The sequence below is a fragment of the Ascaphus truei genome, unplaced genomic scaffold, assembly GCF_040206685.1.
Source record: "Ascaphus truei isolate aAscTru1 unplaced genomic scaffold, aAscTru1.hap1 HAP1_SCAFFOLD_391, whole genome shotgun sequence".
NCBI classification, from domain to species: Eukaryota; Metazoa; Chordata; class Amphibia; order Anura; family Ascaphidae; genus Ascaphus; species Ascaphus truei.
In genome coordinates, this window is record NW_027456721.1 from 24,073 (window position 1) to 36,846 (window position 12,774).

The 12,774-nt window shown below is 54.1% G+C and overlaps 1 protein-coding gene across 1 annotated transcript in view; it reads right to left on the minus strand.

The window, feature by feature from the left end:
• The window catches only part of LOC142483912 (protein kinase C delta type-like), a 52,358-nt gene that overhangs the window by 23,069 nt on the left and 16,515 nt on the right, over window positions 1-12,774 (minus strand). The window contains 2 exon segments of the mRNA XM_075583833.1: window positions 9,849-9,880; window positions 10,653-10,812. Coding sequence (XP_075439948.1) covers window positions 9,849-9,880; window positions 10,653-10,812 — 192 coding nt within the window.

Genomic DNA, 12,774 nt, shown 5'->3' on the forward strand with positions numbered 1-12,774 from the left:
TTTCCGCGCTCCCTTGTACGGTTATATGCACGCGTGTTCCTTTCCGCGCTCCCTTGTACGGTTATATGCACACGTGTTCCTTTCCGCGCTCCCTTGTACGGTTATATGCACGCGTGTTCCTTTCCGCGTTCCCTTGTACGGTTATATGCACGCGTGTTCCTATCCGGGCTCCCTTGTACGGTTATATGCACACGTGTTCCTTTCCGCGCTCCCTTGTACGGTTATATGCACACGTGTTCCTTTCCGTGCTCCCTTGTACAGTATATGCACGCGTGTTCCTTTCCGCGCTCCCTTGTACGGTTATATGCACACGTGTTCCTATCCGCGCTCCCTTGTACGGTTATATGCACACGTGTTCCTATCCGCGCTCCCTTGTACGGTTATATGCACGCGTGTTCCTATCCGCGCTCCCTTGTACGGTATATGCACGCGTGTTCCTTTCCGCGCTCCCTTGTACGGTTATATGCACACGTGTTCCTATCCGCGCTCCCTTGTACGGTTATATGCACGCGTGTTCCTATCCGCGCTCCCTTGTACGGTTATATGCACGCGTGTTCCTATCCGCGCTCCCTTGTACGGTTATATGCACGCGTGTTCCTATCCGGGCTCCCTTGTACGGTTATATGCACACGTGTTCCTATCCACGCTCCCTTGTACGGTTATATGCACGCGTGTTCCTATCCGGGCTCCCTTGTACGGTTATATGCACGCGTGTTCCTATCCGGGCTCCCTTGTACGGTTATATGCACACGTGTTCCTTTCCGCGCTCCCTTGTACGGTTATATGCACACGTGTTCCTATCCGCGCTCCCTTGTACAGTATATGCACGCGTGTTCCTATCCGCGCTTCCTTGTACGGTTATATGCACGCGTGTTCCTATCCGGGCTCCCTTGTACGGTATATGCACGCGTGTTCCTTTCCACGCTCCCTTGTACGGTTATATGCACACGTGTTCCTATCCGCGCTCCCTTGTACGGTTATATGCACGCGTGTTCCTTTCCGCGCTCCCTTGTACGGTATATGCACGCGTGTTCCTATCCGCGCTCCCTTGTACGGTTATATGCACACGTGTTCCTTTCCACGCTCCCTTGTACGGTTATATGCACGCGTGTTCCTTTCCGCGCTCCCTTGTACGGTATATGCACGCGTGTTCCTATCCGCGCTCCCTTGTACGGTTATATGCACACGTGTTCCTATCCGCGCTCCCTTGTACGGTTATATGCACGCGTGTTCCTTTCCGCGCTCCCTTGTACGGTTATATGCACACGTGTTCCTTTCCGCGCTCCCTTGTACGGTTATATGCACACGTGTTCCTTTCCGCGCTCCCTTGTACGGTTATATGCACACGTGTTCCTTTCCGCGCTCCCTTGTACGGTTATATGCACGCGTGTTCCTTTCCGCGCTCCCTTGTACGGTTATATGCACACGTGTTCCTTTCCGCGCTCCCTTGTACGGTTATATGCACACGTGTTCCTTTCCGCGCTCCCTTGTACGGTTATATGCACACGTGTTCCTTTCCGCGCTCCCTTGTACGGTTATATGCACACGTGTTCCTTTCCGCGCTCCCTTGTACGGTTATATGCACACGTGTTCCTTTCCGCGCTCCCTTGTACGGTTATATGCACACGTGTTCCTTTCCGCGCTCCCTTGTACGGTTATATGCACGCGTGTTCCTTTCTGCGCTCCCTTGTACAGTATATGCACGCGTGTTCCTATCCGTGCTCCCTTGTACGGTTATATGCACGCGTGTTCCTTTCCGCGCTCCCTTGTACGGTTATATGCTTTTTTTTTATTTTATTTTTTTATTTTTACTTTCTTATTCCTTTTTTTTTTATTTTTCTCTTTTTTTGAATAATTTTATTTTTTTTTGTATGCACGCGTGTTCCTTTCCGCGCTCCCTTGTACGGTTATATGCACGCGTGTTCCTTTCCGCGCTCCCTTGTACAGTATATGCACGCGTGTTCCTATCCGTGCTCCCTTGTACGGTTATATGCACGCGTGTTCCTTTCCGCGCTCCCTTGTACGGTTATATGCACACGTGTTCCTTTCCGCGCTCCCTTGTACGGTTATATGCACACGTGTTCCTATCCGGGCTCCCTTGTACGGTTATATGCACGCGTGTTCCTTTCCGCGCTCCCTTGTACGGTTATATGCACGCGTGTTCCTTTCCGCGCTCCCTTGTACGGTTATATGCACGCGTGTTCCTATCCGGGCTCCCTTGTACGGTTATATGCACGCGTGTTCCTTTCCGCGCTCCCTTGTACAGTATATGCACGCGTGTTCCTATCCGTGCTCCCTTGTACGGTTATATGCACGCGTGTTCCTTTCCGCGCTCCCTTGTACGGTTATATGCACACGTGTTCCTTTCCGCGCTCCCTTGTACGGTTATATGCACACGTGTTCCTATCCGCGCTCCCTTGTACGGTATATGCACGCGTGTTCCTATCCGCGCTCCCTTGTACGGTTATATGCACGCGTGTTCCTATCCGGGCTCCCTTGTACGGTTATATGCACGCGTGTTCCTTTCCGCGCTCCCTTGTACGGTTATATGCACGCGTGTTCCTTTCCGCGCTCCCTTGTACAGTATATGCACGCGTGTTCCTTTCCGCGCTCCCTTGTACGGTTATATGCACACGTGTTCCTATCCGCGCTCCCTTGTACGGTTATATGCACACGTGTTCCTTTCCGCGCTCCCTTGTACGGTTATATGCACACGTGTTCCTTTCCGCGCTCCCTTGTACGGTTATATGCACGCGTGTTCCTTTCCGCGCTCCCTTGTACGGTTATATGCACACGTGTTCCTATCCGCGCTCCCTTGTACGGTTATATGCACGCGTGTTCCTTTCCGCTCTCCCTTGTACGGTTATATGCACACGTGTTCCTTTCCGCGCTCCCTTGTACGGTTATATGCACACGTGTTCCTTTCCGCGCTCCCTTGTACGGTTATATGCACACGTGTTCCTATCCGCGCTCCCTTGTACGGTATATGCACGCGTGTTCCTATCCGCGCTCCCTTGTACAGTTATATGCACACGTGTTCCTTTCCGCGCTCCCTTGTACGGTTATATGCACACGTGTTCCTATCCGCGCTCCCTTGTACGGTATATGCACGCGTGTTCCTATCCGCGCTCCCTTGTACGGTTATATGCACACGTGTTCCTTTCCGCGCTCCCTTGTACGGTTATATGCACACGTGTTCCTATCCGCGCTCCCTTGTACGGTATATGCACGCGTGTTCCTATCCGCGCTCCCTTGTACGGTTATATGCACGCGTGTTCCTTTCCGCGCTCCCTTGTACAGTATATGCACGCGTGTTCCTTTCCGCGCTCCCTTGTACGGTTATATGCACACGTGTTCCTTTCCGCGCTCCCTTGTACGGTTATATGCACACGTGTTCCTATCCGCGCTCCCTTGTACGGTTATATGCACGCGTGTTCCTATCCGCGCTCCCTTGTACGGTATATGCACGCGTGTTCCTTTCCGCGCTCCCTTGTACGGTTATATGCACACGTGTTCCTATCCGCGCTCCCTTGTACGGTTATATGCACGCGTGTTCCTATCCGCGCTCCCTTGTACGGTTATATGCACACGTGTTCCTTTCCGGGCTCCCTTGTACGGTTATATGCACGCGTGTTCCTATCCGCGCTCCCTTGTACGGTTATATGCACACGTGTTCCTTTCCGCGCTCCCTTGTACGGTTATATGCACACGTGTTCCTTTCTGCGCTCCCTTGTACGGTTATATGCACGCGTGTTCCTATCCGCGCTCCCTTGTACGGTTATATGCACACGTGTTCCTTTCCGCGCTCCCTTGTACGGTTATATGCACACGTGTTCCTATCCGCGCTCCCTTGTACGGTTATATGCACACGTGTTCCTTTCCGCGCTCCCTTGTACAGTATATGCACACGTGTTCCTATCCGCGCTCCCTTGTACGGTTATATGCACGCGTGTTCCTATCCGCGCTCCCTTGTACGGTATATGCACGCGTGTTCCTTTCCGCGCTCCCTTGTACGGTTATATGCACGCGTGTTCCTATCCGCGCTCCCTTGTATGGTTATATGCACGCGTGTTCCTATCCGCGCTCCCTTGTACAGTTATATGCACACGTGTTCCTATCCGCGCTCCCTTGTACAGTTATATGCACACGTGTTCCTATCCGCGCTCCCTTGTACAGTTATATGCACACGTGTTCCTATCCGGGCTCCCTTGTACGGTTATATGCACACGTGTTCCTATCCGTGCTCCCTTGTACGGTTATATGCACACGTGTTCCTTTCCGCGCTCCCTTGTACGGTTATATGCACACGTGTTCCTATCCGCGCTCCCTTGTACAGTTATATGCACGCGTGTTCCTATCCGGGCTCCCTTGTACGGTTATATGCACACGTGTTCCTTTCCGCGCTCCCTTGTACGGTTATATGCACACGTGTTCCTATCCGCGCTCCCTTGTACAGTTATATGCACGCGTGTTCCTATCCGGGCTCCCTTGTACGGTTATATGCACACGTGTTCCTTTCCGCGCTCCCTTGTACGGTTATATGCACGCGTGTTCCTATCCGCGCTCCCTTGTACGGTTATATGCACGCGTGTTCCTTTCCGCGCTCCCTTGTACGGTTATATGCACGCGTGTTCCTATCCGCGCTCCCTTGTACGGTTATATGCACGCGTGTTCCTATCCGCGCTCCCTTGTACAGTTATATGCACGCGTGTTCCTATCCGCGCTCCCTTGTACGGTTATATGCACGCGTGTTCCTATCCGCGCTCCCTTGTACGGTTATATGCACGCGTGTTCCTTTCCGCGCTCCCTTGTACAGTATATGCACGCGTGTTCCTTTCCGCGCTCCCTTGTACGGTTATATGCACACGTGTTCCTATCCGCGCTCCCTTGTACGGTTATATGCACACGTGTTCCTTTCCGCGCTCCCTTGTACGGTTATATGCACACGTGTTCCTTTCCGCGCTCCCTTGTACGGTTATATGCACGCGTGTTCCTTTCCGCGCTCCCTTGTACGGTTATATGCACACGTGTTCCTATCCGCGCTCCCTTGTACGGTTATATGCACGCGTGTTCCTTTCCGCGCTCCCTTGTACGGTTATATGCACACGTGTTCCTTTCCGCGCTCCCTTGTACGGTTATATGCACACGTGTTCCTTTCCGCGCTCCCTTGTACGGTTATATGCACACGTGTTCCTATCCGCGCTCCCTTGTACGGTATATGCACGCGTGTTCCTATCCGCGCTCCCTTGTACAGTTATATGCACACGTGTTCCTTTCCGCGCTCCCTTGTACGGTTATATGCACACGTGTTCCTATCCGCGCTCCCTTGTACGGTATATGCACGCGTGTTCCTATCCGCGCTCCCTTGTACGGTTATATGCACACGTGTTCCTTTCCGCGCTCCCTTGTACGGTTATATGCACACGTGTTCCTATCCGCGCTCCCTTGTACGGTATATGCACGCGTGTTCCTATCCGCGCTCCCTTGTACGGTTATATGCACGCGTGTTCCTTTCCGCGCTCCCTTGTACAGTATATGCACGCGTGTTCCTTTCCGCGCTCCCTTGTACGGTTATATGCACACGTGTTCCTTTCCGCGCTCCCTTGTACGGTTATATGCACACGTGTTCCTATCCGCGCTCCCTTGTACGGTTATATGCACGCGTGTTCCTATCCGCGCTCCCTTGTACGGTATATGCACGCGTGTTCCTTTCCGCGCTCCCTTGTACGGTTATATGCACACGTGTTCCTATCCGCGCTCCCTTGTACGGTTATATGCACGCGTGTTCCTATCCGCGCTCCCTTGTACGGTTATATGCACACGTGTTCCTTTCCGGGCTCCCTTGTACGGTTATATGCACGCGTGTTCCTATCCGCGCTCCCTTGTACGGTTATATGCACACGTGTTCCTTTCCGCGCTCCCTTGTACGGTTATATGCACACGTGTTCCTTTCTGCGCTCCCTTGTACGGTTATATGCACGCGTGTTCCTATCCGCGCTCCCTTGTACGGTTATATGCACACGTGTTCCTTTCCGCGCTCCCTTGTACGGTTATATGCACACGTGTTCCTATCCGCGCTCCCTTGTACGGTTATATGCACACGTGTTCCTTTCCGCGCTCCCTTGTACAGTATATGCACACGTGTTCCTATCCGCGCTCCCTTGTACGGTTATATGCACGCGTGTTCCTATCCGCGCTCCCTTGTACGGTATATGCACGCGTGTTCCTTTCCGCGCTCCCTTGTACGGTTATATGCACGCGTGTTCCTATCCGCGCTCCCTTGTATGGTTATATGCACGCGTGTTCCTATCCGCGCTCCCTTGTACAGTTATATGCACACGTGTTCCTATCCGCGCTCCCTTGTACAGTTATATGCACACGTGTTCCTATCCGCGCTCCCTTGTACAGTTATATGCACACGTGTTCCTATCCGGGCTCCCTTGTACGGTTATATGCACACGTGTTCCTATCCGTGCTCCCTTGTACGGTTATATGCACACGTGTTCCTTTCCGCGCTCCCTTGTACGGTTATATGCACACGTGTTCCTATCCGCGCTCCCTTGTACAGTTATATGCACGCGTGTTCCTATCCGGGCTCCCTTGTACGGTTATATGCACACGTGTTCCTTTCCGCGCTCCCTTGTACGGTTATATGCACACGTGTTCCTATCCGCGCTCCCTTGTACAGTTATATGCACGCGTGTTCCTATCCGGGCTCCCTTGTACGGTTATATGCACACGTGTTCCTTTCCGCGCTCCCTTGTACGGTTATATGCACGCGTGTTCCTATCCGCGCTCCCTTGTACGGTTATATGCACGCGTGTTCCTTTCCGCGCTCCCTTGTACGGTTATATGCACGCGTGTTCCTATCCGCGCTCCCTTGTACGGTTATATGCACGCGTGTTCCTATCCGCGCTCCCTTGTACAGTTATATGCACGCGTGTTCCTATCCGCGCTCCCTTGTACGGTTATATGCACGCGTGTTCCTATCCGCGCTCCCTTGTACGGTTATATGCACGCGTGTTCCTATCCGCGCTCCCTTGTACGGTTATATGCACACGTGTTCCTATCCGCGCTCCCTTGTACGGTTATATGCACACGTGTTCCTATCCGCGCTCCCTTGTACGGTTATATGCACACGTGTTCCTTTCCGCGCTCCCTTGTACGGTTATATGCACACGTGTTCCTATCCGCGCTCCCTTGTACAGTTATATGCACGCGTGTTCCTATCCGGGCTCCCTTGTACGGTTATATGCACACGTGTTCCTATCCGTGCTCCCGCGTACGGTTATATGCACACGTGTTCCTTTCCGCGCTCCCTTGTACGGTTATATGCACGCGTGTTCCTATCCGCGCTCCCTTGTACGGTTATATGCACGCGTGTTCCTTTCCGTGCTCCCTTGTACGGTTATATGCACGCGTGTTCCTATCCGCGCTCCCTTGTACGGTTATATGCACGCGTGTTCCTATCCGCGCTCCCATGTACGGTATATGCACGCGTGTTCCTATCCGCGCTCCCGCGTACAGTATATGCACACGTGTTCCTTTCCGCGCTCCCTTGTACGGTATATGCACGCGTGTTCCTATCCGCGCTCCCTTGTACGGTTATATGCACGCGTGTTCCTATCCGCGCTCCCTTGTACGGTTATATGCACACGTGTTCCTTTCCGTGCTCCCGCGTACAGTATATGCACACGTGTTCCTATCCGCGCTCCCTTGTACGGTTATATGCACACGTGTTCCTTTCCGTGCTCCCGCGTACAGTATATGCACACGTGTTCCTTTCCGCGCTCCCTTGTACGGTTATATGCACACGTGTTCCTTTCCGCGCTCCCTTGTACGGTTATATGCACGCGTGTTCCTATCCGCGCTCCCTTGTACGGTTATATGCACACGTGTTCCTATCCGCGCTCCCTTGAACGGTTATATGAACACGTGTTCCTTTCCGCGCTCCCTTGTACGGTTATATGCACACGTGTTCCTATCCGCGCTCCCTTGTACGGTTATATGCACACGTGTTCCTTTCCGTGCTCCCGCGTACAGTATATGCACACGTGTTCCTTTCCGCGCTCCCTTGTACGGTTATATGCACACGTGTTCCTTTCCGCGCTCCCTTGTACGGTTATATGCACACGTGTTCCTATCCGCGCTCCCTTGTACGGTATATGCACACGTGTTCCTTTCCGCGCTCCCTTGTACGGTTATATGCACGCGTGTTCCTTTCCGCGCTCCCTTGTACGGTTATATGCACACGTGTTCCTATCCGCGCTCCCTTGTACGGTTATATGCACACGTGTTCCTATCCGGGCTCCCTTGTACGGTTATATGCACGCGTGTTCCTATCCGCGCTCCCTTGTACGGTTATATGCACGCGTGTTCCTATCCGCGCTCCCTTGTACGGTTATATGCACACGTGTTCCTATCCGCGCTCCCTTGTACGGTTATATGCACACGTGTTCCTATCCGCGCTCCCTTGTACGGTTATATGCACACGTGTTCCTTTCCGCGCTCCCTTGTACGGTTATATGCACACGTGTTCCTATCCGCGCTCCCTTGTACAGTTATATGCACGCGTGTTCCTATCCGGGCTCCCTTGTACGGTTATATGCACACGTGTTCCTATCCGTGCTCCCGCGTACGGTTATATGCACACGTGTTCCTTTCCGCGCTCCCTTGTACGGTTATATGCACGCGTGTTCCTATCCGCGCTCCCTTGTACGGTTATATGCACGCGTGTTCCTTTCCGTGCTCCCTTGTACGGTTATATGCACGCGTGTTCCTATCCGCGCTCCCTTGTACGGTTATATGCACGCGTGTTCCTATCCGCGCTCCCATGTACGGTATATGCACGCGTGTTCCTATCCGCGCTCCCGCGTACAGTATATGCACACGTGTTCCTTTCCGCGCTCCCTTGTACGGTATATGCACGCGTGTTCCTATCCGCGCTCCCTTGTACGGTTATATGCACGCGTGTTCCTATCCGCGCTCCCTTGTACGGTTATATGCACACGTGTTCCTTTCCGTGCTCCCGCGTACAGTATATGCACACGTGTTCCTATCCGCGCTCCCTTGTACGGTTATATGCACACGTGTTCCTTTCCGTGCTCCCGCGTACAGTATATGCACACGTGTTCCTTTCCGCGCTCCCTTGTACGGTTATATGCACACGTGTTCCTTTCCGCGCTCCCTTGTACGGTTATATGCACGCGTGTTCCTATCCGCGCTCCCTTGTACGGTTATATGCACACGTGTTCCTATCCGCGCTCCCTTGAACGGTTATATGAACACGTGTTCCTTTCCGCGCTCCCTTGTACGGTTATATGCACACGTGTTCCTATCCGCGCTCCCTTGTACGGTTATATGCACACGTGTTCCTTTCCGTGCTCCCGCGTACAGTATATGCACACGTGTTCCTTTCCGCGCTCCCTTGTACGGTTATATGCACACGTGTTCCTTTCCGCGCTCCCTTGTACGGTTATATGCACACGTGTTCCTATCCGCGCTCCCTTGTACGGTATATGCACACGTGTTCCTTTCCGCGCTCCCTTGTACGGTTATATGCACGCGTGTTCCTTTCCGCGCTCCCTTGTACGGTTATATGCACACGTGTTCCTATCCGCGCTCCCTTGTACGGTTATATGCACACGTGTTCCTTTCCGTGCTCCCGCGTACAGTATATGCACACGTGTTCCTTTCCGCGCTCCCTTGTACAGTATACGCACGCGTGTTCCTTTCCGCGCTCCCTTGTACAGTATACGCACGCGTGTTCCTTTCCGTGCTCCCGCGTACAGTATATGCCCCGTTGTATGAAAGTATGGAAGTAAGGCAGTAACATTCGGGGTACTTACGCCGGCACTTGTATCCTTGCTTATTCAAACCCCTGCAAATAAACAGAGGCCAGTCAGGGGCCCTCCTCATACTACAAACACGGGGGGAGGGGGGGAGGAAAGAGGCTGGCGTTTGGGGTGCGCGGGGGGCTGGCGTTTGGGGTGTGCGGGGGGCTGGCGTTAGGGGTGCGCGGGGGGGATGGCGTTAGGGGTGCGCGGGGGGGCTGGCGTTAGGGGTGCACGGGGGCTGGCGTTAGGGGTGCGCGGGGGCTGGAGTTAGGGGTGCGCGGGGGCTGGAGTTAGGGGTGCGCGGGGGCTGGCCTTAGAGGTGCGCGGGGGCTGGCGTTAGGGGTGCGCGGGGGGCTGGCGTTAGAGGTGCGCGGGGGGCTGGCGTTAGGGGTGCGCGGGGGGCTGGCGTTAGGGGTGCGCGGGGGGCTGGCGTTAGGGGTGCGCGGGGGGCTGGCGTTAGGGGTGCGCGGGGGGCTGGCGTTAGGGGTGCGCGGGGGGCTGGCGTTAGGGGTGCGCGGGGGGCTGTGTCATAATGTTCATTTTACAGCTTCCCCAGCCAAATAATAGCCCCTGCCCGAGTGTTATAGGTAATTATTCACAGGGGGTGGGTGGGGGTAAGATATTTAACCCTCTGTGGGTCCCCTTGACCCTACTGCTGCCTCAGGGGTCGGGTTAATCAGTTTTTAACCAGGAAACCCCCTACCCCAGCTTTAGGGGGGCTTTAACAAGACGTTCTGGTAGCGGGGTCCTGTCTGCAGATTGCCGGCGTGCGTGGGGCGGGGGGCGCTGACACGGAGTTAGCGCAGGGAGCCTCACCACACAAACTCTTTGCACACGGAGCAGAAGGTCGGCTGGCGGAAAAACGTGGCGGTGAACTCGTGGTTCTTGACGTAGTGGATCTTGGCCTGTTTGATGGCTCCTCTCCTCCGGTTTATAGTCACCAAACCCTCATCTTCTCCCACGGGCTGCTTGCAATCTAAAGGAGGGGGAGGGAGAGAGGTGGGGGGGGGGGAGAGAGAAGGGGGGGAGAGAAGGAAGGTGGGTAGATCGAGGGAGATGGGGGTTAGAGAGGGAGGGTAGAGAGAGGGAGAGGGGGTAGAGAGAGGGAGGGGGAGGGTAGAGAGAGGGAGGGTAGAGAGAGGGAGAGGGAGGGTAGAGAGAGGGAGAGGGAGGGTAGAGAGAGGGAGAAGGGGGTAGAGAGGGGTAGAGAGGGGTAGAGAGGGAGTAGAGAGAGAAGGGGGGTAGAGAAGGGGGGTAGAGAGATAGAAGGAGAGAGGGGAAAGAGAGATAGAAAGCGAGAGAGAGGGGGCAGGGGAGAGAGAGGGGGCAGGGGAGAGAGAGGGGGCAGGGGAGAGAGAGGGGGCAGGGGAGAGAGAGGGGACAGGGGAAAGAGAGGGGACAGGGGAGAGGGGAGAGAGAGAGGGGACAGGGGAGAGAGAGGGGACAGGGGAGAGAGAGACGGGACGGGGAGAGAGAGACGGGACAGGGGAGAGAGAGACGGGACAGGGGAGAGAGACGGGACAGGGGAGAGAGAGAGACGGGACAGGGGAGAGAGAGACATTTGTTGTTGGATGAAAAATTGAAGGTTTTTACTTTTGCAATTTGCTATTAGATACACCTCACGCCCAGCGGGACACACAGCTACACACAGCTACACACACTTCCATCATACACACAGCTACAGTACACACAGCTACACACACTTCCATCATACACACAGCTACACACACTTCCATCATACACACAGCTACACACACTTCCATCATACACACAGCTACACACACTTCCATCATACATGCAGATGCACACACTTCCATCATACACACAGCTACACACACTTCCATCATACATGCAGATGCACACACTTCCATCATACACACAGCTACACACACTTCCATCACACACACAGCTACACACACTTCCATCATACACACAGCTACACACACTTCCATCATACACACAGCTACACACACTTCCATCATACACACAGCTACACACACTTCCATCATACACACAGCTACACACACTTCCATCATACACACAGCTACACACACTTCCATCATACATGCAGATGCACACACTTCCATCATACACACAGCTACACACACTTCCATCATACACACAGCTACACACACTTCCATCATACATGCAGATACACACACTTCCATCATACACACAGCTACACACACTTCCATCATACATGCAGATGCACACAGCCACACACAGCTACACACACTTCCATCATACATGCAGATACACACACTTCCATCATACACACAGCTACACACACTTCCATCATACATGCAGATGCACACAGCCACACACAGCTACTTCCTAACTGTGACTGTGCCGTGCGCTGCAAACACACCACACCCCAGGACCTGTGACATGCAGGTGGTGTGCACAGAACTGACCCGTCCGCTGTGTGGCCGGAGCGCTCTGCATGGCTCTGCTCCCAGCGAGGAGACCTGGTCCAGCTCAGAGCAGGATAAAGAGGCGTCCTGTGAAGTCACCAATCTCTCTCTCATCAAACAAGCAAGTGAGAGATGGTGCTACAAGCTGCTCTCTGCCACTGTGAAACTAAGTGCTCTGTGTAAGGGGGGGGGGGGGAGAGAGGGAGAGAGGGGGAGAGGGAGAGAGGGAGAGAGGGAGAGAGGGGAGAGAGAGAGGGGGAGAGAGAGAGAGAGAGAGAGGGAGAGAGGGAGAGAGGGGAGAGAGGGAGAGAGAGAGAGAGGGGGGGAGAGAGAGAGAGAGGGGGGGAGAGAGAGAGAGAGGGGGAGAGAGAGGGGGAGAGAGAGAAAGAGGGAGAGGGGGGGAGAGAAAGAGGGAGGGAGAGAGAGAAAGAGGGAGGGGGAGAGAGAAAGAGGGAGGGGGGAGAGAGAGAAAGAGGGAGAGAGGGAGAGGGGGGAGAGAGAAAGAGGGAGAGGGGGGAGAGAGA